This window comes from Serinus canaria, chromosome 3, assembly GCF_022539315.1.
Source record: "Serinus canaria isolate serCan28SL12 chromosome 3, serCan2020, whole genome shotgun sequence".
Classification (NCBI taxonomy): Eukaryota; Metazoa; Chordata; class Aves; order Passeriformes; family Fringillidae; genus Serinus; species Serinus canaria.
This window is the reverse complement of record NC_066316.1, coordinates 59,613,474-59,639,696: the sequence shown is the minus strand read 5'-3', so window position 1 is coordinate 59,639,696 and position 26,223 is coordinate 59,613,474. Positions and strand designations below refer to the sequence as shown.

Below are 26,223 nucleotides of genomic sequence, written 5' to 3'. Positions count from 1 at the left end.
CTTTTTTCATTAATCCCTGTTTTTTCCTTTAATTTGAGCTACAGGTATAGAGCTACTTCTCACAGGTTTTTTGATGCTTGAGTCCAGCCAGTTCATTTTTTTTTTTTTGCTTATAGTCCATTTGGTTTTATTCTTTTTATTTCAGTATGCACTGATGAGTTTATGCGTAGACCTTAATTTCCTGTACTGTACAGCAGAGACAGACCAGAGGTGATAAATTAAGGATCAGAAACAACCTGAGCATAAGCTATGAGAGAAGACTTCTCCCAGACAGCTTGATTATAAGTTGATCCCTGATAATAAACAGGGTTTCTCAGGTGCTCAAAGGACACAACCTACAGGCACACTTAAAATTTTACACATCAACAATTTAGTCCAGAACAGGTTTCTCATTATAATTTAATTTGATTTTGCTGAAAAGTTACTTATAACATGGACCCATGTACAATCCTCTGTAGTTGAACACCTACAAACTAAAAGAAAAACAATTAAAACAAAGAGAGTAATTTGACATTACCTTTTGTTCCATCATGTGTTTCATTTTTGTTTTCACTTGTTCTCACAGCTGAAGGTTCACTTCCATCACAGACCTAAGAAAGGAACAATAAATATGCATGCATATAAAAACCTAGTGCATGGTTGTAGAAACTCCTTTGACTCTGGGCAGGATTAAAACACACACTCCTGCAATTCAGGGGTGTGCAAAAGCACATCTCTGTGTTTCAAAAGCAAACCCCCTGCCAAAGTCTAAGGGGATCTGAAACCTAGGTAATTAAAAAAAGAAGTAATTAAATCAATTCCTCTTCTTCCTAGAAGGCTGCATGGGTGAATGACTTTATTTTCCAGAGTGGCAAGAATAAGAAAATGCAGTCTGACCTGAAGCTGTAGTTAGCACTAGAAAGGATATGGAAAGGGAATCTGGAGGAGATGTTTTGACTGACTCAGACCAAATTCCTTTCTCTTGAAAAAGCTTACATGGTTGCCTCCCCTAGAGAGCAATCCCATCCCTTTTGCAGGGCAGCCTGACATTATCTGTGCTTACAGCTTTGATTTCCAGCACAAAACCAGGACACATTGAAGAGATGAAGAACAGGAAGGGATTTGAACCATCCTCTCCTCTCTGTAATGCTGCCTTTCCCAGTCTCAAGATGTGACATTTTGTGACCTTGATGACACCAACTATGGACAAAATATTTCAGAACATGTAGAAAATCTATGTCCATATATATGGGTACACATAGATGCATATACATTTTTACCTACATATCATTTTTACTTTTTGGCAAGTCAAATTAACAATTAATGTTTAGCACACTGTATTTTTAATTGTATTTTACTCAAGCAATTTATAACTCCATTCTTACTGAGAATGCAAGTTTTAAAGACTTATCCTAATGGCACAATCTGTATTTTCACTTCTCTCTTTTTTTTTTTTTTTTTTTAAATCAGGTATCTTGAGAGGAGGAAGAGGTTAGCACGATTGCCAAAAAAATATCTCTGTTTCACAAAGCAGAAGAAGCAGAATGGGAAGCTGTCAAGGTACCAAAAGTCTAGCTTCTCTTTGGGAATATGACAGGAAATTCAGGAGAAACATTAACACAATTGTTGTGTTGATGCAAAACATCAACACTATTGTTTTACCTTTCCTCCTGCTTTCCTCCAGATGAAGGGAGGCTACAGGATTTTCGGAGACTATTATTAAACTGGAATGACTTCATACAGCTGCAGGTGGCTTCAGTCCTCTTTTGTTATATAAAAAGCTTTCTAATGACGGGTGAGTAACAAAGCATTGAGACAAATTATCTAGGGAGGTAGTGGAAGCTACTTCCCACAGCCTTTCAGTGACAGATTTGGTGAATAACCACAAGCAATGATTTCTGAACAATTATCTTGCTTTGGAGAAAGGAATGAAGTTACAAGTTTGAGGACCTATACTTGTATTACTTTGTGTCTGTCAAGGAGACAAGTTTAGAAGGATTTTTTTCCCCCCAATATTTCCATATTTAATAAACAACCCTTTGTTTTATACATCTTAAATGCCTAAAACAATTTGTCTTCTCAGTGGTGTCTTCAATATCAAAACATGTAGTTTAAGAGAAGAAAAATCTATTGAACACTGTGACATAGGATTTTCAAAAATTACAGTATGTAGCTTACATACAGGGGCATGAATATTTCTTGTGCTTTACTGAAATAAAAGAGAAAAAAAAAGAGAAATTACACTGCTCTAAGTTACATGATATTTTACCTAAATTGCTCTGCTATTAGATCTTGTAATTTTTGGGTAGAGTCAATTACAAATCAGATCCCAGAGAGCTTTTATGGAGTTAATATCTCTTTTGCAACCACAGGCAAAGCAGAACAGTGAAAGGGAAGTTGTGCCTCCAGAACACACCACTTCCCCACTACACTTCAACTGAGTTTAGAAGGAGTTGCTGAAGGAGAGGAAGCTGTTGAGGGAAGGAGGAAATTAAATGCCCTCAAAATCCACCATGCTTTCCATCACCACAACCACTGGACTGAAAGGCAGTGTCAGCAGTGAGAACAAGGGACAGAGCTGAGGTCAGGTAACCCAGTCATGCCATAAAGTCTCATTCTTATGGCTGAAGATCTCAGTGCTCTGAGGGAGCAGAGAGGACACACGCCCCTCTCCATAGAAAAGGAATTCTAATCATAGCCTCCATTTCCCTCCTTCCCCTTTCCTGTATGTGAGAAAAGAATTCTCTTCAATATCCCATGATGGGAAACTGGGACCCTTTGGGGCCTGTCAGAGTAACTTCCCATACACAGTTTAACACACACATAGGCCCTGGGAGTTAGTATGGGGCTTACACTGCCAGCTGATAGGCATAAAGACCAAAACCAAGAAGGTTAGGCTAATGCCCTGTTTCCCCCCTTTTTTAATAAACAAACAAACAAACAAACAAACAAAAGCACCTGTAAGTAAGAGGTAACCACTCAAAGGTAAAAGTAGGCTCTTTGGGTGATTGTTGTGATGAGTTTCTCATCCGTGTGAAAAATAATTCCAATTAAAATGAGTGGTTGTTTTATTCATCAGCTTTAAGATGAGGCCAATTACAGGCCTATAAATACTAAAATTGCTTAATGCAATGTCGAATCTGGACAAACACCATTTCTGAAAATTTAGTGAAAAATTCCCTTGGAAATCAGGGAAGTTAGGCACAAATCTTCTGGAAATAGCCCCTTCATGTGCCACTCTGATCTCCCCCCAATCCGTACGTGTCCCTCTCTTCTCTGTGCCAGAATCAAACAAAGCAACCGACAGGAACTCACTTTTCCCTTTGAGTCATTCTGTAGCCTGAAGATATCTCTGACATCAGGAATCTGGTGCTGTTTGTTTCTTTTCCTCATGGTTTGTGTGACGGTCTCTACTCTCTTTTCCACCGCAGCTTTCTGAGTTCGGGTCAGTGTGGATAAAAACACCATGCTTTCCTGGGAGTCGCCAGAGCTCTCTCCAAACAGATTCGACAAACCTGCCTCCTTCAGCCATTCTTCTTCCAGCTCTCCCTCTGAGCAATTTGAAGAGAAAAAGGCATAAACATTGGCTTTCTATTACTGCCAAGCACACTGGATTTTAATGACACGACACACTTAATATAATTCATAGAAAAGTACCAAGGGGATACACAATTAAGAATTACTTACACTGTCATGACTTGAAAAAAGGCTATTGTTTCTAAAGAGCCTCAAAAGGCTTAATATATGATATCAAAGCTTTTAAAGTAGTTAATCCAATACAGATTGCTATGTGGCAATCTTTATAATAATCTACAGCACTTCCATTAAAATCATATACCATTTTATAAATGTACCTAAATAAAAATGTGTATGGGGAAGCCTGAAAGCCAGATCATTGCTGCTCCACTGATTTTTAGTTCAATACTCAACCTTTTTAGCTCTCTTACTGACATGGTTCTGCCCACTTTTCTTGATACATTAATCCTACAGCCTTCCACTAGCTCAATTTAATGAAGGACAAACCAGCCTACATGAGTCACCTTAATGCTATTTTTTCATCAGTTCTTATGACATGGTCTCCAGCCTGTTGACAGCCCACAGAACAATTGCTTTAGTTTTAGAGTTGACAAGGAATCCTTTATTAACAGATCAGTGCACATGAAAGAAGAGAAAGCTATTAAATATTGTCACCAATGGCAAAACTTCTGCTTCTGAAATCTGTATCACCCTAATGGTATTTTCTATAAAACACTAAGTTCTGTCTGTAGCTGTTGAGGTTGTGCTGAATGCCAACAATTCTCTCAAATGTTCAAGCAATATTTCTCCATTTATCAGATATCTATAAATACTCCAGAGCTGGCATGTCAACTTCACTATTGATTGCATTTTACCACTGTGCCCAGAGCACGTTCAAGTGGGCACCTTAATATTAACAGCATCCAGAAAACAGACACCAAAATTTAAGTATGAATTTTGCTATGGCTGTGCAGCCACATCCTGAGCCACTGACAAAACTCTTCAGGTTTTGTTATCAGGGCTGGAAAGAATGGCTACACCCATGCTCCAGAGCAGCTGTGAGCAAGCTCTCTCCCCTGCCTTGCCTTTGCCTGGCCAGTTTCAGGCAGGTCCATCAGCCAGCTGCAGCATCCCATGCTCTCAGGAGCACTCCTGCCCAAGAGAGTAGCTGCACATGGGGCAAGGTGTGGGGCACAGTAACACATGCTCGAGCTGGAAACTCAGCTGGGCTGACTCACTCGGGCTTCACGCCAGAGTCAGCTGCAGCAACCAGCGGGAAGAAGGCTCCATATAAACCCAGTGGAAGTGGTGGGGCTGGGGGTGCAGGGCCTAAAGGCACAGCCACACCAGTGAGCTGCAGTAAGAGAAGAGGTTTGTGTACTGCAGAATAATGGGCTCTGCTGCTCTGGACAATGCCCCATGGCTCCATAAGAAAACCCCAGTGCTCCCCAGTCACAAGGGTTGGGAGCCTTGCTGCTTTCTCCAGGGGACATGGTGTTATGCTCTTCAGAGCAGTAACTTTTCAAAGTGCTTAGGGAGGCAGAACAGCAAATCCCTTTGAAAATTCATCCTTCTCACTCATGTGGAGGCCGTACCAAAATGCAAAATTCACCATTTTAATTTTCTGAGACTGTAGGTCTTGTAAGAATGGAAGAGAGGCAGCTACTGCATTGTTAAAAAATAATTTTTGAGAGAAAACTGAAATTAAGGACATTACTCTTCTTTTATCTGAGAGGACAAAACAACAAAAAAGAAAAAAAATTTCCCAGCCTCTAAGACCATGCCCCAAGAAGTGGCCCATAATTCATGCTTCTGAGAAACACAAACAGTACAACTGAACAATCACAATAGTTACAAGCATAGAAAGTTACTCACTAAACTTAAATCGGTTAATCATTGGCTTGTCTTCTAAAGCGTGAGGTTTCTATCCAAATAGCTACAATAACGAACAACATACACAAAGAGTGAAAGGGTAAGTTAGTTCAACAGTAAACTGCAAAGAGTTCAGTTGCTGTGATTTGCAAGCACAGGCACCTTTCTGATATTCTGCAAGTACCGTTCAAAGAAAAATCAGCCTTTTACTTGTCTCAGATAAAACTGTCTTTCAGGGCACTGCCTGTGTCTGGTGATATGCATCAGAGGCAACAGAATTTTCAAAGCAGATATTTGGGAAAGTGACCTCCTTTTTTGATCTGCATTAGGTAGGTGCCATCTCTTGAAGTAAGACTTGAAGAAAAATCCCTAAATCAGCAAACTGATGAACATTGACAGAACAGATTTCATTACCATCTGGCTCTTTCACTACAAGTGCTACTCGTTCCTCGTGATTATTTCCTCTGGTTTCATGGATGTTTTCAAGCTCTTTCCAGTAGTCATCCATAGACAGTTCATCCAAGGAGTCCTGGGATCCTGAGCGGTCAAACGATGCTCCATCGGGGATCTTCTTGGAATGGTCATGGTTCATTGTATACTGTCCAGACCGACGGCTATAAGCGGGAATCAAAAAGAAATTTTTGGTTAACATCTTAAGATACAAGATGTATTAATGTATGTGACACCATGAATTGTGTCAAAGTATCAAAACAAACCACTGTCAACAAGCAAACCAATATATTAAAAATTTCTTTTAGTATCTGGAATATATTTTCAATTTAATATTTCTGCTCTATCTCCCTTTCTGGAACAGTACAAGAATCAGTCTTAAAAAAGAAAAAATGAATCCAAGTTCTAATAATCCTCCTTACATATACCTGCAACTCTTCAACAGTCAAGTCCACAAAATTCATGGCACATGTCTTCCCAGAATCACCACTTTAAGAATTTTTCAAAAGTGCCTTTCTGCCTGAGTAAATTCTTACACCTTAGCAGTACAATTACTGTCTCCCTTTGCTATTCTGCTTTTATTTTTTTATTAATATTTACTCTGGTATCTATGACCTTAATTACAGCTGGGAAAGGACAATGTACAATTACTGCAGTTACAGTTTGTGAAGTACACTGATGAGCTCAAATGTTTAATAAAGACCATAGAAACTATTTGTTTCTCTCTTGCTGCCTCTTTCACTGAAAGCTTACCATTTTTACAGTTTGAAGTTAGTGGTTTTTGGTTCACCCTGCCGAACGTATAATGCAATGCAAAGGCTTCCAAAAGTATCTTTCACCTTAATTATAGCTGCAGCTACAAAAAAGAAACCCACAAACTGAAACCTCCAGGCATCATTTTGACCTCATTAACTCACTGGCAAAAATGACCACTGACCTAGCAAAGAATTCAGCTTAAAAATGACCCAGGTTGCAATGATTTCATTGACATTACAGGTCACCCTTACAGTTAAATATACCAAATCAAAAGCCACAAACTGACTGAGATTAACAGTTGATTACATGAGTAGTATCTGATTAAACTTCAGAGTTATCCCTGCTTTTTGTAGAGGTAAGACAGGACATTGATGATTTTCAGTAATCTTTTTCTAAACTACTGCTATAACAGTGTATCAAAATTTTTCCTTCTATTAAAAAATAATTTCTTTGTATTTCAGGAAGAGCTTCAGAGTCTTCTATGTCTGAATCTGTCTCCACATTTTAATAAAGAAGACACGGTTTGGGGTTAAGTAATAAATACCACTCATTCTTAGAGAAAAAACATATTAAAGACCAAGCATTGTGGATTTATCACAATGTAAACACAGTAAATTAATTCCTACCTTCCTATCTAGCTGACTTGGCAAGTTTATGTAGTATTGAAATGAAAGTCTCTTGTCCTTACATTTTATCTCAGGACAACTGAGGCTTGTCAGCTGCCCCTAGGTAAAACAGCCATGCCTTTCTCTCTGAAGATAAGCTCCTTGTGTGTCCAAGCCACAAATCCTTTCACACCAGACATGCTTGATTCTCTGATAAGAAATACCAACCATATGGACTTTGCTTTTAAAAGTAAAGAGCCTTATGGAAGGACTCTGAGTTTCTACACACCCTGTGTCTTTGATCCAAGTGCAAGTTAATAAATGACAATTAATCACCAAGCTAATGTGCACTTCAACACCACTGCTTAACCTGCCCTTACTTGAAAGCTCAGGGGAAAACAAACAAAAGCATTAAGGACTGTTCAGCTTTTGCATCAATGGCAATAACACCATCATGCAGTGCGCATTACCCAATAAATACAGCTTCTCTGTGGAGCTACCTCAGTTCTTAAACTCCTCCTGAGAGGAATGTCCCGTGTGGGATCTGTGCTGCTTGTGAACTCAACTCTTATCACTGCAGAAAGAGGTTCATGGAGTCACAGAAGTGTCCCCAGCAAGCAGCTGGGGTGCTGAGTGTGGTCAAAGCAGGACAGATGTCCCAATCCCTGACCAGCCTTCCCTCCTCCTTCAGCTGGAGGGGCCCAGAGCAGATTGGGTCTCTCTCAAAAATATATTCTGGACACTCGAACTGCTGCCTGAAGGAGGTAAAATTTCAGCTTACTGTCATTCAGTTTAACTCTGTGGAGCTGCTCAGCAGCTCTTGGGTGGCCTTTTACCTTTGGAACAACCTGCTCTCACTGATCCACCTCAGCTGCAATTTAACCACCACCACACACCATGAGAAAATAAAACTTAACAGGCTAATACATCACAAGCATGCACTTTGAGGAGCTCTGGCAGACTGAGGTGGGATAGACTCCAACATGCTGTGGCACTGTGCCACACTGACAGGGCAGAGCTACTCCAGTCCTTCTATACAAGCCAGGCTTGTCACCTTCTCCAGACTAAGTTCTAAGAAGAGAAGCCTGTGTCCTGAAATGCAGAGCTGACACTCAGCACAGAGCACTCATGGCCATTTTCAGGGTCCTATGAACATTTGCTGTACATCACAAACACTCCATTAACTCTCTAGTAACTCAAAGACACTGTCCTGCCCTTCAGGCTCTGGTCACCAAATGTAAGCAGCTCTTACATTTGGGCTGCTCTGCTCTACCAAATGTAAGCAGCTTTTCTTGCAAGGCTCTTCCTGGCCTGACCTTTCCACTCCTCATCAACAAACCAATACAGCAACTCCTAATTTTGAGCAGGCCGTACTGCCATGCCTGGTTGTGAAAGCCCTCTGAGACAGTTTGACATCACTGACCAGGGGATCCCAATGAGAAATATTCATACAAAAACTCTGCTGTGAACCTGGAATCTCCTCTTCAATATCTGTGTTGCTCTAGGCTCATTCTCAGCTGCCAGCCTCAACCCCAGCTCCCGCAATGCTCGAGTTCCTCATGAGCCAAGGGCCACACCACTCCCACTCCACTCACTGATTCCTTGTCTTCCCTCATCAGACTCGACCAACTCCCTATGCCCAGTATCTGTTCAGACTGCAAATCTTTTCAAAGCCATCTGCATTTGTTCATAGCCACAATTACACGTCTGCAGGCTAGGACAGAGAGAGGCTCAGGTTCAGAGTGAACTGCTAAAGCTCCAGCTGACAGAGCTGGATCAGATCCTTTCTTCACTACACTTGGTTCAAGGTCTCTTGCCTTGCATACCGCACCAGAGATATTGGTGAAGCAGTATTTGGTGCAAAATCTACACAGCCCTGGCTCCAGGCATCTTCATCTTTGTCTCGCCTATGAACCTTCCCCGGGTACAAAAAAGCACAAACAGGACCTTTCGAAGATAATGAGGACAGTCTTCATACCATAGGCTTGGTGTAGATGAGAAAAGAAAAATAATTTTAAAATTTCACAGCATATGGGAAAATAGGCTGCCAATTAATATTTTAATTTTTAGATATCTGTTGACAAGAGCAAGAATATGGGCTTTCTGCTTTGACCTTCCATGAAATTCAATCCCTTTCCAAACTTTTCCTCAGTAAGCATTTGTTGTATATTGCACAATAGCAATGCAGAGGTGGAAACATTAAGGCCAAGAAGAACAGAGAGAAGGGGAAAAGTAATCAGTCTCAGCAATAATATAAGGAATCTGAGAGATCTTTTAAAATATAATTAATGCCACATTTATAGGCTCATTAAAAATTATTTTAGAAGTATTTCAAATACCCCATATTACAAACTTTGAAATTTTGCAGGAAACTGATTTCCAAAAAATTATCAGTAGGAAATAAATACGGTATTTATTTAAAAAAAAAAAAAAGCTATTAAAAAAAAAAAAGCTATTACTGCAGTTGCAGAAAATAGGCTACTTCTCCAGTACATTGCTGTTTTCAGGTGGCCAGTTCATTTAAAATTTGAAAAAGCAGCTGCTTTTCACAAGGATCTTAAAGGAGATCTCTTTTTTTCCCCCTAGAAAAATGTAAGGTACTGCTAATGCACAGTCACTTGAAGCAATTTTCAAGCATTTCAGATTACTAAATAGCAAGCTTAGTCACCAGCAGTTTCATCACCCCCAGAAAACTCATATTTTTATTAAGGTCATAACTAACAACACACTCAAACTCCATTAAAATCTTATTAACATCTTTTTCCACTTACTTGTAGAATACTTTACTCTTCAAATAGCTTTACAGGGAGCAGTGCAATACTCTCATTTCCAGATGGCACAGTCAGTTCCGACCTCTGATACTCAGACATTGACCTTTGCAGCCAATGAGATTTTTGCCTGTTTATCTCAGTACAAAACAGAGCCCCCAGGCACAAAACTCATTCTTCAATATAGTTATTGCAGTGTTTTACCAGATTTAATATTCTTGTCCCACCCACCAGAGATACTTTTTTTTATTGGAAACATCAAGGATGTGAGATGAAGCACTCCAGGTCTTCCAGAAGGAAGCCATTAAAAATAATTCCTGTAATGAACACCATTCATTACATTTACAAGGGATAAAACAGATTTGGGTTACTTTACTAAGGACTGATGTGCTTCATGTTGTGGCAAGTACTTAAAGGAGAAGAACTGCATGCAAATTGATGCCTATATAACTTAGATCAAAGTTACAAGGTGCTTATATAGTTTGAGTTATAAGATATCAGTATAACCTAATATATCTTTATAACCTGATATCAATATAAGCCAAATAATGACTCTTATATATATATATAACCTGATATAAATAACTTTTTATACAATGTAATGGCTAGTGTATGGTTAACTAGTTTCTTAATGCTGAATAGACAAAAAAAGAAGAAAAAACTCACCAGGTGGATAGCTTTAGAGATAGGTAAGTATAGTATACTAATGAAAAATTGGCAAGGGCAAAGCCAATTAGCCACACAACAAAGAATTTAGGCCGGTTAAGACCAGACAGACCAAGGAACACCACAACTGGGCATGCTCCAAAGACAAAGCTGAAAAGTTCAGATGCGATGAAGACCTTGGAAACATTCAAAGACCCCCAACAACGCCGAACTGGGGAGATGGAAGCAGTGCAAAAAAACACTCTAATAACCATGAGATCATACTATGTAAATTACTTCTGACACATATGAGATGATGCTGCAGTGACACAGCGATACTAAGCAATATTTACTGTATAAATACACCACAGAGCTTGACAAGGGTGGGTGAGTTAAGAGGAGACATCCCCCTCACCATCAGGGCTGCAATAAACAAATACCTGCTCTATAGACATCGGTCTATGGGGATTTATTTCCAGCCTATTTTTCAGACATCAAAAGTTTTCTTTACAGCCTTTCCTTCTGTGACCAACTGTGTCTTCCTCGGCCTTTAAGAAAATATGACTCTTTACATGAATAATTGATTTATGCCGTAATAAAATTGTGCTTTTTTTTTTCCAGTTCTGTCACCCTGCTTTTGATTTCCTCAAGAATCATTTTATAACAGTGCAGCTGTCTTTATTCCTTATCTTCTTCCCTGTGAAAACTGTGTTTCCCGTCTGTTCCACTGCCTTTTTAGCAGTTCATAATTGACATTTGTCATGTGTAAACTACAACAGCTAGAGATGAATCAGTTTGTAAGGTGCACTTCCACTGGCATTTCAGATAAATTCACTTTGCAGAAAGCTAATTTTGTCCTTAATCCCATTTTTCTCACTTGAGAATGAAGGACTATGTTGTGTTCTAAAAGAGTGAGTGATGAGAAAAAATATAATCTTTGTCATTTTGGTAGAGCTAGCCACTAATTTTGGATCTAAATATAACCTTTCAAGAGAGTTTGGAGTTTGTCTTCCCCAGTAACCATTGCAGGCAATGGCCCCTGCTCTCCTGGAGGTGGCTGAACACCTGCCCATAGGAAGCAGGGAATTAATGCCTTGTTTTCCTTTGCCTGTGAGCATGGCTTTTGCTCTCCCCATTAAACTGTGTCTATCACAAACCCATGAGTTTTCTAGCTTTTATGTTTCCAATTCTCTCCCCAGTCCTGTTGGTGAGGGAGTGACTGAGTGGTGCTTGATTGCTGGCTGGGCTTAAACCACATCAAGTGATGTAATTATTTGTCAAACTCAACTATTACATATCCTTAAACTGTACACTGAAAATACAATGTTTGGCCTTAAAAGTGCCTTTAAATCCTAGCCATTAAACATTGCTGTGGGAATTCTTGTACACGCAATGTCTTGAGCACTGTTGCCCTTCACACACATTTTCTGGCACTGCAAGAAACCAGCACTTTACTTAAGAGTTACACAAAACAACAAAAACATATCTGACTACAGCTACATTACTGCAGCAACTTCTGAAATGTCCATGCAGAGAGAAACAAAAAAGCTATTTAGCAGTATTATTGCAGCCCTACATTGAGCTGATAATGAGGCTCACTGATTCTGGACATCACACCAACACACGCTTAGATGTGTTAACCTGATAAACAAGACACAAAGAGAGGGGGAGAAAAAAGGGGTGGGTACTTGGCTCAGAGAGGTGAAGCCTGCTGCTCAAACTCATGGTGTAAATCAGTGATAGAAACAAGAATAATTCTCAGATCTCTGGAGCCTTTCACCACTGGACCACTGAGTGTTAAAGATTGAGATCTGACCCCGTGGCATGCTGCAAGACAGATAAAAGGAAGCTTTGCTTTTGTGGGTTTGTGATCGACTCCAGCACCGTGGCTATAAATAAAACAGCACTCTCAAAGAACAATTATCTTGTTGACACAGGACTTACAAAGTACAGTAATCTGTATAAGTAATTTTAAGTTTGGTTAGTACAAAGGCTAAATTGAAACAACCAAAAAAATGCCTTTGAGTACTAGTACTGGTTCATTCTGAAAACTATTTACTGAGCAATCACATCCATGAGACGCTGTGCCCTTAAACATGAATACAGGACTCCTTAAGTCCCGTCTAATCTAAACAACTAAGCAGACAAGGAGAGGAAAACAGTGTGATCTGCTGTCCCACTTCTCATTCTGAATCCTGAGCTACAAGAAGTGTGGGAATAAGACAAGCTCCTAAACCCAAAGCTCTCCCCATCCCTCCCCTCCTTTTCAAGAACCCAAGCAGCACCACAAGATGCAAAAACTTCTTAACTGAATTAATTAAGAAAGCTATAATCCAATGGCTATGTGTGGCTGCAGCTCCCCCATTCTTGGCTGGATCACTGACCTGGGAAGTGATTGCCAGACTTTCTTACAGCCATGGTGCCTACCAGAAGGGCATCCTGATTTTTCATGATTTCTAGGAAAAGCTACAGAGTTTTTTTATTACCAAATCACTTATCCTAGTGATAAGTGGGTTTCAACCCAATGTTTGAGACACTTTTGACATGCCACCCCTTCACACACTATCCATTGTGCAGTGGAGTTGTGAGCACTTTTCAAAGTCTTCTTCTGTTAAAAAAAAAATCAAATTGGAATTGATGTGGCTATCAAAGTAGGTTGTCCTAAAATAACTGAATTTTACATAAAGCCACAGAGTAGCAACACTACCTAAATTAAAATAGTACACTACCTAAATTAAAATAAATTGTTTTTTGAAATTGAAAATGTCATCTTTTTACAAGAATTAACATATTAAAAGAGGAGTTTTTTAATTTAAATGATAGTTAAAATCTCCCATTGCAAAAAAAACGCTGGTGTCATAACCTTTCATAAGTAACAGGTAAACCTTGAGCAAGACCAAGTCTGGACATTTAGTGTCCAGAACAATGCAAAAATACTTCTTACCACCCTTAAAGTGCTTCATAGGTTTTACACGGCATTAGAGAAACCTCAGTCTGGGATTGTATGGCTGCTTTCCATTCTACCTCCTAAATCTTGTCACATATTGAACAGCTGCATCCTTTCTTTTCTACCTTTTGTGACATATGCTCTTTCCATGACTGACTGCAAACTCTCCTGCAACTCAGTCTTTTCAAGAGAATCATACAGAACATGGAAAAATAACAGTAAGGAAGCAACATAATTTAACAGTATATTTCATGAAGTGACACTTAGCATTCCTTCTCTCCCACATTAAATAATTTCATTTTGGCTACTCTGTAACCTTATGGAACATTTTGAATGTCAAATGCAATCAAACTTCCCCAAAATCCTCCTTAAGCTCCAAAGAAAAGCCAGAGAAGTAGGAACTGAGGCAAAGCTCTGTTTTTCCAAAGAGTACAAAGTGATTGCAGAGAAGGTATAAAACAGTACTCAGTTTCTAAATTAACATAAAAAAGGCTGAGCAAAGAGAACCGGGTCTCTCAAGATTTTTTGTAATACCATCAGCTGCTGTTAATACCTGCTCAAAACTGCTCAGGAGATTAACAACAACAACAAAAAACCCAACAAAGGAAACCAAAAACCCAGAAAACCCCACCAACTGGCATTTTTAACCCCTCCATAAATAATAAATACAAAACAGGCCAAAGTTAGGGTTGCCAGACTCCTCTAAGTTTAAAAAGTTTATATATATATATATATATATATATATATATATATATATATATATACACACACACACCATATTGCTTCCAGCCACATCCTCATTACTATTTATATAAGATTTTTTTTTAATGTTTGTGCATATAACCTTACAACTTTCCCAACCCCAGTCTGTCACTGAAGAAAACAGGAAAGAAACTGTGGCAATGGCACAGGCTATTGCACTTAACATTCTAATCCACTGCACCAGAAATGGCAGATTCCAGGTACGATGCCAAAACTTAATCTGCCTGAACTATATGCAGCACTTCTAAGAAGATTAAAATATTTCATGACATTTCCTTTGACAGGACCTCATGTTCCTACATTTGGACTCTGTTTTCCACTTCCGATGACATAAATTATAATTATGGTAAGCTAATAAATTTACATACTCTATCTAAAATGAATATTAAACTCACCTTGAATATTGTGTGCAGTTTCAGTCACAATCATAATATATTCTCAGTCAGAACGTAAGAATGATATTAAGCTATTAGAGAGCATCCAAAGGAGGGCAACAAAGATGGTGAAGGGGCTTGAGGGGAAGCCATGTGAGGAGCAGCTGGGGTCACTTGGTCTGTTCATCCTGGAGGAGACTGAGGGGAGACCTCATTGTAGTCACAACTTCCTTGTGAGGGGAAGAGAAGGGGCAGACACTGATCTCTTTTTTGGGGTGACCAGTGACAGGACCTGAGGAAATGGCCTGAAGTTGTGTCGGGGAGATTTTAGGTTGGGTATCAGGAAAAGGTTTTTCACCCAGGGTGGAGAGGGTGGTTGGGCACTGGAACAGGCTCCCCTGGGAAGTGGTCACAGCACCAGCCTGACAGAGCTCAAGAAGTGTTTGGACAAGGCTCTCAGGCACATGGTGTGACTGTTGGAGAGATGTTCTGTGCAGGGCCAGGAGTTGGACTCAATGATCCTTGTGGGATGCTTCCAACTCAGCATATCCTGCGACTTTGTGGTTCTGTTACAGATCACTGGCACCCCATGTACGATGTGAATGAAAAGAGGTGCTAGAACAATAACAGCCACACATTTGGACAGTTGCCAAAGGAATTATTTGCTAAGCCATCTCAGGTTGTTTCAGGAAAAACATGACCTTGTTCCACTCTACACAAAGCGAGAAAGAATTCAGGACTGACATGTACAGCCATAAAGCCTCTCCCCACAAGATGACTGCATTAGCTGTGTTTCCTTGGTTTTGGGGGCACTGCTGCATTCCAGCATTCAAGCTGTTCAACTCAATGCATGCTTTTATCTTTATTCTACACCCACAATACGCAGAAACCTGCTTGTTTCTTTTAGAAAAAGGTGATCAAGGGCTCAGATTTGGACATTATTTAAAACCCCGAAACATTACAACATAATGTATTATCAGACCTGCAATGAAATTATCACAATCTGGCTAAACTGAGAAGGATGAGGAGAAATTGGTTTTGGTTTTGCTCCTGTACTGACAAAACGAAGTCAACCACATTGTCTCAGGTCCTGACATTCTGACCCTCTTATTTCTCATTTAAATGAAGACTCTAAGAGGCTTAGGATTCACATTCCTGTTTTTTGCACATACTTATCCATTTCTGTTCCAAACCACACATTTCAGAAAATCAGCTATTCCCAGGAGAGCAAAATCCAGAAGGGAAAACAAGGGGACAATGGAATGTGGGTGACCTGTATAGGTAAAATCACAGAAGTGGCACCACATTAGGAGCTGGTTTCCAAGTCACACACGCCATTGGAAAAGCTGGGACAGCTCACCCTGTCCCAAGTACCACTGAATTAAAACAGAAGTCAATTTCCAAACTCAATAAAAACTCATTATATTTCCCTTATATTCAACCCTAATTGTGTTTAAAACTATAGTTGAAAAAAAGAAAAACTGCCTACAGCTAGGAATATAAGAACAAGAAGGGCCTCATATGAATCTCCTTTGTCACATTTTTGACTCTGCCTCATGGTCAACTGACCTGCCTTTCTCATTCCTTCCAAATGCCTTCTATATCACCTGGCTTCATATGGCACAGCTGTTTTTGTTTGTAATTTTGATTCATTTTATTCTGTACAATTCATATCAATGACAAAAATGTGGGCAAAATATGTTTCCTGTAACCAACCTCATGCTGCTTACTGGGAAAATACTCAAGCATATAATGCACATTTTAAAACTACATTTTTTTCTGTAATCTTCCAAGAGAACCACTGGAACTAATCTTACCCCAAAGAAGAGAATAAAGCCGGTGTGAGACCACTTCAGGCTCCACAAATATCAAAGAGAATAAACCAGGAAGTGAAACAGATACAGTATTTGTAATTCCATTATTGAGAGGCAGAGAGGAAAGATTTAAATAATTTATTTTTCTTTTCACGCTGGAAAAAATAAGCATGGCAACAAAGCCCAATTTAAGATATCCTGGCAAATGCCAAGACCATTTAGTAAAGTACAGTTAGAGCTATGAAATGATACTGGAGTTATTTTGTGCCCTTAAAAGCAATTAGTTCTCTAAAATCATTAGCTCTTACCATTTTAAAGGACCTCTTAGTTAGGCCTATAACCCTGTTACTTGCCAATATAAGGCTTACAGCACAACTCAGTCATTTTGTTTATGCTTGAAGGGAATTGGCACACATTCACAGGCAATTTATTTCAATATAATCCTTACATTCAGAATAAATTGTAAATGAATTTTTATAAGCATTCCCAAACAAGGAAATTCATGCAGGAATCTAAAGATGTTTTGTAAGGAAACCTCTTTCATTGTCCAAACAAACCACCAACAAAGACCCAGCAAGACAAAGCAGATAAAACTGGTCTCAGAGAAGCTGGACAAGAGAGGGAGAGGAGGAAGAAGGAAAGGCTGAGGAGAGCAGCATGAGCAAGGTGGGCCAGCACTCAAGGATTCTGAGGGATACAGGTCTGTTCACAAGCAAAAAATAAGAGAGATGCTTAATGGCAAGGGGATAGGAGAGAGGGAGGCCTCAAGGATGCTGCAAGGAATGGACCATCTGGGTTTAGTTCAGGCTCAGCATACAGAAAGTGGCACTTACAGACAGCTTCAAAAGGGGTGGCTGGGATTTCACTTACGGCCAGACGAGCTAACACACGGTGCTGCACACGCCTCTGCACATGAGGCAAACCTGCTCTGAGAAATTCCTTTAATAAGAGGCAGGCAGGGCGTGCCACAGCAGGAGCAAAGGGCAATGCAGATGTGCCCTGATCCAGCTGTTTCCTCCACACCCCCTCCCCAGAGACTGCACAAAGAGCACCTCAGCAAAAGAAAAGAGGCTGAAAAGTGCACCCAGCAGCAATCCTAACTTTTTATCTTTCAGGGCAACCACTAAAGCTGTGAGTCTCTGCAATGTCTTTTTCCCTATCAAATTCCTTTTTCTAAGCAAATATTCCTGGGAAGTACCTGTTCCAGAGTTGCAACAGCTGAACTGTCTACAGAAGAGTACTGCAAACCCAGGCCAACCCGTGCTCTGTTACCTAAGCTAATGAGCACTTCCAAAGGCTTCTTGTCCTATGACCAAGCAAGGAACGCACTAAACAAAACAAAATTACATTAATATACTCCTTTCCTGCTCATTTTTCTTGGGTAGTTCTTAAATGTCAGTAAGCAGGAAGCAGCTCAGGATCACAGATCTTCTCTCTCACCCTCTGCTGCTACATCTGGTTTCTGAACATCAGTAGAAAAGGCATTAATATGTGCAATTTTTTCAACCAAGGCCCCTGCAAAGCTTTGCCAGTACTTGTATGCATAGGTCTGTCCCTTCACCTACAAATTACAAATACAGATGTAGAGCTGCCAGTCTGGATATACAGATGTGCTTGTGTGCAAATGTGGAAGGCAGCCTACCACAGGGTTCACTGCTCTGCTACCTGTCCACAAGCTATGAGCTCCAGGGCTTGAATACAAAACCAAAATTTCAACAAAAAGGATTTGAAAGAGCTTTTGGTTTGTTCCAGGAAAGGGGCAGGGGGAGAAAGAGAACATAATAGAAAAACAAAACAACAGAGGGAAAACAGACATGAAACAAACACTGGAAATTAGGAAAATAAAAAACCCAAACCATGCAAATGAAATATTGATCATTTAACAGAAACAACCTTTCAAAATTAAAAACAAACCCTAAAAAAACCCATCTCATATGTATTTTATTATTTGATCACAGTTTCACACATGTAGATCATGTTTCTCATTTCCACTACCAGCATTTCATTTTTTTGTTCTTTACTCTTAAATGTGATTTTTTGGGGGTAAGCAGTCTCTATTCCAAGAGGGTACCTAGGTAGAGAGTGCATGAAAACTTACTACAGTCAGGGCAGACTGCTGTCATATTCTAAGGCAGCAAGAGGGATTGTACAAGTCAGGTCAGAAGGAGAAATATGAGTGTCACTACTTGTTCTGCAGCTGAAAAGTAAAAGTGCTGCTGATAAAATGATAAAAAAAGAAAAAGAAAACTAAAAGAGCTCTTATCAACTTTAAATTATACTAATCAAAGAGGATGCAGATGGTGTCTGCAAGAATTCTGGTATTTCTATATTAAACACAGGTAGTAAAAAAAAAGAAAAAAAACTGTGTTTAGATTTGCAAATTATCTAGTTGATATCTCTTAATACAAATTATTTAGGAAAATTATTTGTTTTCCTCCCTAACCAACATCCCTTTATTTACCAACACCTTAAAAACATGAAAGATATTGGTTTCTAAGTTAACATGTAGTGCCCTAATTGGTTTTTCAGCTGATAACATTTTCCACGATGATTATTCTAAAATAATTATCAGACTATTTTGAAAGAAATTGATCCATTGTGTGAAACACCATGAATCTGGCTTTTCAACATCATTGCACCACTAATACCAACTGTAACTCTCACTCTGCATTCCCAAACAAAACACTTCAGTGGAGGGCTAACTGCCAGCAAAAAATGCAAGTAAAAATGACATTGTACTCTTAACTTTCCCCATGAATCTAGAGGTTCTATCCCCACCTTTAACTTGAGACATATTCCTTTGCATAAAGAGGGCAAAAATAGCACCTATTTGTAATACTAAGCAGCTACAATTACAGATCCCAGTAATAATCAAGGAAAATGAAATACAATACTTCACATATAGCACATTAAACCTGAAGTAAGGCACAATCCATATGCAGATGCTTCTACAAATACAAATTCATATTTTCTTCTGCCACTGTGTACAGAAAACCAAGGGCAATGTTAAAGCACTCATGAGTATTGCTATCCATGATTTTTAGTTACAGGACCAAGCTCCTCATGCTAGACAGCTGTACTTCCCATTATGAGACACATCTACAAATGAATACCATATGTTCTTACACGATATAATATGTACACAGGGAAATAAAAAACATTTGCTGCCTGCAATATTAAGTCATATATGAGAACTCTATTTCAATTAAATTGAAAATAGTGCATTATGACAGTGACCTAAGCCGGCAATTTGGGGGAAAGGGCAGGGAGTGGGTGGGTGGAGGAAGGGAAGGCACCCTGCGTGGGCCTGACCTTGGTGCACAGAGCAGAGACATTTCCAGGCAGCAAAGGGAACTAGGTGTGAGGCAAACCAGAGCAGTAGCTGCAGGGTGGCCCACGAGTCCTTCACTCCCTGCTTCCAAGCTGCACTGCCTGACCACTCTGTCCTGTCCTCAGCCCTGCACAGCATCCTTCTGTCTTTCCAGAACTGAAGTGAGCACCTATATACCCCAGAAATTAGGGAACCAGAACATAGCAACAGTGAAGGGAGGTGATGAGGGGACTGAACAACTCTGGGCCAGAGCTGGGTGACAAATACATCCTCTATGCTCAGACAGGGTGACACAGTTCCTAGCAGAGGTATTAAAGTAAACTCCTTTTTAATACCATCTGCACTGGAAATGCACACTTGCAGCCTTAAAATTTTATGTGGATACAAGAAATACTTGATCATATAAGTAGCCAATTCTATCTCAGAGGATAAAGAATAATTCCTTTACCAAAATAAAGCACCTGGACAAAGTCATTTGTAAAGAACTATAGAAGTGCTGACAGACTGACACAGAAATGGAATCACACATTGTCAGCATGAAAATGGTTTAAAACCTACAGTGAAAGTCAACAGAGCAATAGCAATTGATGTAGAAACTCTGTAACAGGAAATTTACAACACATTTTAACATAAAGATGAAAAGGAGACTTTCAAAGAAGGACAAATGCCCATATACCTAAATTATACTATTTTCTCAATTCTCAATTCTCTAAATGCAAAACTCGTGTGTGTACTTTACAGCTTCTGCCACCCTTGCTGAGTGTTTGCACCAGAAATGCTCTAATCTCCTTCACCTTTGAAGGTCAGGAAGGTCCATGGAAGAATTTTGGGATATATTCATTGACTGTGCCCTCTAGGCAACTGACTAAATTTTCCCTTTTTTGTTGTCTCATGGCACCTCACTGGGAAGTAAATCCGAATTATTTGTACAATGCCCTCTCAGAACAAATATGACCTTTACTACCAGTATGTACACTTTTGTTTTAAACAATGACATAATGAAGCTGCCTCTCCACCAAGAGTGCCAAAGCAGTGCTTTAGTTCCAGTTCCTCCTTTGTCACACAAGCTTCACTCCTGTGCAACCTCAGAGTGCCCCAGGGGGTGACCCCAAGCACGACACCTCCAGGCCACCTCACCCCACCTGACATAAGGCCAACACTTCTCTGAGCAGCCTAAACCCACAACCCAACCAACCATACGCCAGACCCTGGGATCTCCCCATCCTTACCGGCAGGCTCCACCAAGTCAGCACAAGCAGCAAGGCAGCCAGCCTTGTACATCCAGTCCAATCCAGGGGAAGGGCAAAGGTGTCTCTTTACTAGGAGATTAAATGGGAAATTGCTACCAGGACTCACAGAGGATCACGTGGTAACACTGAGCAGAGCCAACTAAAGGTACAACTGAATCATGCCACCAGCCCAGGCCAGAAGTTAACTCTCTGAGGCCACAGCAGAGAACAATCCTTTATTCAGAGACAGTGATGGTCTGCATCCATGGAAACAGCATCAGCATCACCTCAGCACTGCGCCTCCCGCCAACAGCTAGGTTTTCTTCCCCTAGCAGACATCCAAAGTAACAAAGTCATCTTTGAGTAGTTAAGCTACTTCCCAAAAAATACTGCTCAGTAATCTTGACACAGTAAAAGACTTGAGTTCCCAGAAATGTACAAAGGACTTGGGATGGACCTTGTAATTAGCTTTTCCTTAATCCCATTCAATCCCAGAGGTAATTAGTATCCTAATGCATCCTACTGCAAGGCATCCTTTAAGGGAATCACAGTGTACAGGGTCACATCTGTCCACCAGCCTGCCATAACTGGATATGCCAGGCACCCTGCCCTTCTTCCAAACTATCAAGCCGGAAAATCAGAGGCCAGCAGACCCTGGTGTACCCGAGTGAAGGAACATGCAGGACATGATCCTCGTATCTCCTTAACTTTAACAATTTCCTCAATGTTACCAAGAGCTCACTCAGGCAGATAAGCAGGCAAACTCCCACCTGCACAGCAGCAGCGGGCTGGTGACAAACATGCAAAGCAGCTGCTCTGAGAAAGCAAAACCTGTGGCATGAGGGATCCTCCGTAATGGAAAAACACAAAGCAATATCCTCCTCTGCTCTTAGGGTCACAAGCTTCCTCCTTAAGAAACTAAATAGATATCAGTCTCCTGTTAGCAGCCTGGAACAGCTGAACATCCCATGTCAACTCCTGTAGTCCCACTCTCACATTCTTCTCTGATGGCAGCCAGCTGGAAGCAAACTGGATGACACATGGACTCACAAAGCTTGAAAAGCTTTTGGTGATGGTGGACTTCCTGAGGTAAAACTGCCAAGCTATTGTTTGACCCAGGCAGACTGCTATCAGTGATGGATACATGGTACTAGGATCAGGAAAAAGACCTGGGAAACTCATGCTCTACACCTCCACAGCTAGTGAGGTCAGCTACAGGGCAGCTCACATATCACTAAATTCAAGTCTTTTTCTTGAAGATGACAAGGTATGTTGGGACTTATTTTAAGTAGTTTCCTTGTTTAAAGTACTAGAAATGGTTTCTTGTGAGAGCAGCAGTTTGAAATGGGACAAAGGTTCATCTCTGGCTAGCTAACAATAAGGCACACAACCAAAGTAATAGTTAACAATAAAAATCAAAGCTTTAAAATACTACATTTCCCTTACTAGTTACTGGTCGAAGTATTCATTCTACTTGCAAAAGTATCTTATGTTTTTAGGATATGTTTATCCAAAAAGTTTCAATTTTCCACCCTAAGTGAAAAAAAAATACTTCATACTAATATTTTGACTCAGATCAATTTCATCAGTCCTGAGAGGAATGCTGCTATAACTTAAACTACAAGCTAGTGACTAAAAGTTCTTAACACTGGACAGAAAATCATTCCATAAGGATGAAAAGACCATACTGGCATAAATATATCTTTCAATTAAAAAATAAGTGATGCATTAAAAAAAAAAAAGAAGGATAAGTATGAAACATGTTTAGCAATTCCAGAGTCCTTCAGAAGTAAGGTAATGTCAGCTGAAATAGAAACAGAGAATACCTTCTAATGTCAACAGTGTGGTGGTATAATGGAGTAAAAACACAATGGAAAACACAAGTGATGCACAATACAGTTGATCACCACCCACTGACCAATGCCTAGCCCATGCCTGAGCAGTAATCATCCCCTCCTGGCCAACTCCTCCCAGTTTATATACTGAACATGACACTCTGTGTTATGGAATATTCCTTTGTCCAGTTCAGGTCAGCTGTCCTGGCCTTGCTCTCTCCCAGCTTCTTACTCACCCGCTCGCTGGCAGAGCTCAGGAAACTGAAAAGCCCTTGACTTACAGTAAGCACTACTGAGCAACAGCTAAAACATCAGTGTGTTATTGACATTATTCTTGTACTGGTTCTAAAGCACAGCACTGTGCCAGCCACTAAAAAGAAAATTAACTCTCTCCCTGCTGAAACCAGGACAGCAGATGTAACCTTCATTCTTCTATTTAATAAGAACAGTATCTCTTCCTAGTGATTTGTGCAAGATAACCTACCTGAAGAAATACTTCTTAAATACTGAAGCTCCTCTGGATCAAAACTGAATTACATTTTTATGCTTTTTATATTTTTTATACTTTATACATTTTTATCTTTATGTGACAACTTGGAGGGTGAGAAAGAAATAGGGGCTCAAAAAACCTCAGGAGGCTAACATAACAGAGCATGATACAAAAGGCACCAACCTTGTCCAGAATCAGAGGCTGTGCACCTGTGTCCACACCCTCCCACACCCAGGGGGGTAAAACGGAATCAGAAAGCTAAAGACCAAGGCAGGATGAAGGGAAGGTTTCTCAGCCTAGGCTCAAATTCATATGAATACACCTACACAGCTGTCTGATGGGATGAGGCTGGTGCTGGGCTACAGTCTGAGCACAGTGCAGTGGAGATGTGCCACCACTCAGCACAGCCCAGTAATGTTTTCCAGGAGGAAACCCAGCATTCATAAGGAAGGAACATTCCTGTTGCTAAAAGATAGCCAAGAATCTGGTTCCAGGCTCCTACAAAGTTTTACACACAAGCTGAGACTACAGTACTCAGTTTGAAAGGTTTGAAAAAACTGTCATTTAAGGTTGCTTAAGCTGGGTGCTTTGTCACCCCACTTCATCTTGTTCCATCCTGTCCTATGCCCCACTCCTTGCTGGCACAGCCCTGTGCTGACCAACAGTCTGCTCCAGAAGCATTTTTTCATCCTAGCTAACTCGATCTCAGTTAGCAACTTCTGCAAAATCATACAACCAAAACTCAATTTATGCCTAATCTGAATGCCAGAGATTAAGTTTAGACATATATTTGAAATAAACAGAAATTTTAACAAGCTATACTGAGGTCTGTGTTTACTGAAATTGATACCAAATAGTTCTGCAAACAGACATGAGCAAAAATATGTAAATTAATGTTCTCCTTTTATTCCCTAGTACAGGATGACAAACCTTTCTGAAATTATCTATTCAAAAACTCAAGCTAGACCAAAAACCTAAACACTGTGACAAGTCACATGAATTTTAATACCATACACCTTCATAAGCTCTTTTCTAATTTCAAGTCCAAAGTGCCAAATAGCAGCTTTCACAGCATGAAGCTCAGAGTTTCCCATAAACTTTCATAAGCAGCTCCTACTTACTAGGAGAAAAAAATATTCTGTGTTAGTTTATTCTTGTATGTACCATCCACAGTAAGGATTTCAAACAAATACAGTCCCCTTCTTAGTTTTCACCTCAAGGGAGAACAAGCATCACATCATGAATACCCTTTTCAGAAAAGGGAAGACAAGCAGTGGACAGATGCTTGGACATTTTCATTAGCACATAATATTATCAATGATTTATATTTATAAAATGTCCTGGATATTTAGTATCTTAGTCTTTTTTACTCTTAAACCAGAAAATATTACTGAAGTTGGAAGTTAGATTCTGTTTTCTATAGGAAGTCATGCAAGCTATTCTGATTATACTGGAAATGAGACATCCCCAATACTGTTTTCATGCACTACCTTGGACACTTAGAAACCAAAGCAATCTCTCTAGTGCAAAGTTCAGAGCAAAGAAAGGTGTGTTCAAACAAAGCACAGATCAGCAAGCTTTTAAGGGCTTATCAGTGGACGACCAACCCTAATTTAGAAACTGCATTTTTATTTACCTCATTAGAGTCTGTGCGAATCCAAGCTGGGCTTTTGTTTCTTTTGGTGAGGCACGTGCAGACAGCGAGGGAAAGGCAGGTTACCAGCAGCTCCGCAGGAGGAGTGCAGGTGCTCCCTGCAGTGCAATGCACCTGGATTCCAAGGACCTGTTCTCACATCAGAGCCTGCCTTTTGCAGGCAAAGGCTGTGCACATGACTGAACCACTGAACAGCATGAGCCAGGACTAAATGAGCTGGAGATGAAGCTTGCACCAGCTTTAGAGCCGTTGTTAAAGGACAAGTTGTGCCTGAACTGACTAAAAACCTGCCAGTACAAAGTTAAGCCATCACATCTTTTCAACAAAACTGAACCCATGGAGCTAAATTATTTTAGATGAGGCTTTCACAGCATGTGGCCATAGCCACTACTTGGACTCAAAAAATGAGTTAACTTGTCAAATCATAGCCCCACAGCGAGCACATAAAGCTGGCACAGATGTAGGCTACTGCCAGAGGACTCTGTCAAACCCTCCTTTCCTGGGAGTTTCCTTCACTCCCCTTGTGCCAACACCATCAATGATGCAGTAACTTGCTGAGCTAGATACAGGAACTAATGTGCTCAAAACAACACTTGCAAAAAATACTGCTTTGAGTTGAATTTTTTGTTAATCCAGCTCAACCTACTTCAGCCAACTCATAAATGCCAGTCAGGGTAATAAAAATATTAGGAAGGTGTAAGTGAGAGATGGAAAGAAACTCTCAGTGGTGTTCCCCACTCTTTCCAGCGTCCATTTATCTCAGCCTACTATGACCATGACCTGCACCCACCATCACTGCACATCAAAACTTCTGCTTGTTCAGGAAACATTCTGAGAAGAAAAAAAAAGTTTCATCAAACATCTCTTTTCAACAGAACATGAAGATTTCTTCAAGTCTGCCTGAAATGCAGGCTTCTCAGGAGAAGATACCACAGGCAAGCCACCCAAATGAGTTTAGCAGGACATTAAAACTCTGGATGGAGTTATAATGATGCTGGTGACCACTCCCACAATGATAACACCATTATCAGCACTCCCTTATCTGGCTGTGGCAAGGACAAGCAGGCTGAGAGGCTTCAGAAGCTATACTACACTTCTGTAGGACCTCTCATGCTCTTAGCAACTGCTGAGAGAAAGCATCTTCCACTGGCCTGTGGTAGCCATAGCTCTGGTGTCCTGCTGTGAGTGGCCACTGA

At 40.2% G+C, this 26,223-nt stretch overlaps 1 protein-coding gene across 3 annotated transcripts in view; it reads right to left on the bottom strand.

Moving 5' to 3' along the window:
* The window catches only part of ARHGAP18 (Rho GTPase activating protein 18), a 67,380-nt gene that overhangs the window by 32,061 nt on the left and 9,096 nt on the right, over positions 1 to 26,223 (bottom strand). For 2 of the 3 annotated variants that reach the window (XM_018916688.3, XM_009092311.4), the window contains exons 2-4: positions 5,782 to 5,981; positions 3,295 to 3,530; positions 518 to 590 (exon numbers count right to left, since the gene is read on the bottom strand). In XM_018916688.3, coding sequence (XP_018772233.3) covers positions 518 to 590; positions 3,295 to 3,530; positions 5,782 to 5,981 — 509 coding nt within the window. Of the gene's footprint in view, positions 1 to 517; positions 591 to 3,294; positions 3,531 to 5,781; positions 5,982 to 17,321; positions 17,339 to 26,223 lie in introns of those variants that run through there. The other variant, XM_030236235.2, reaches the window with a different exon arrangement.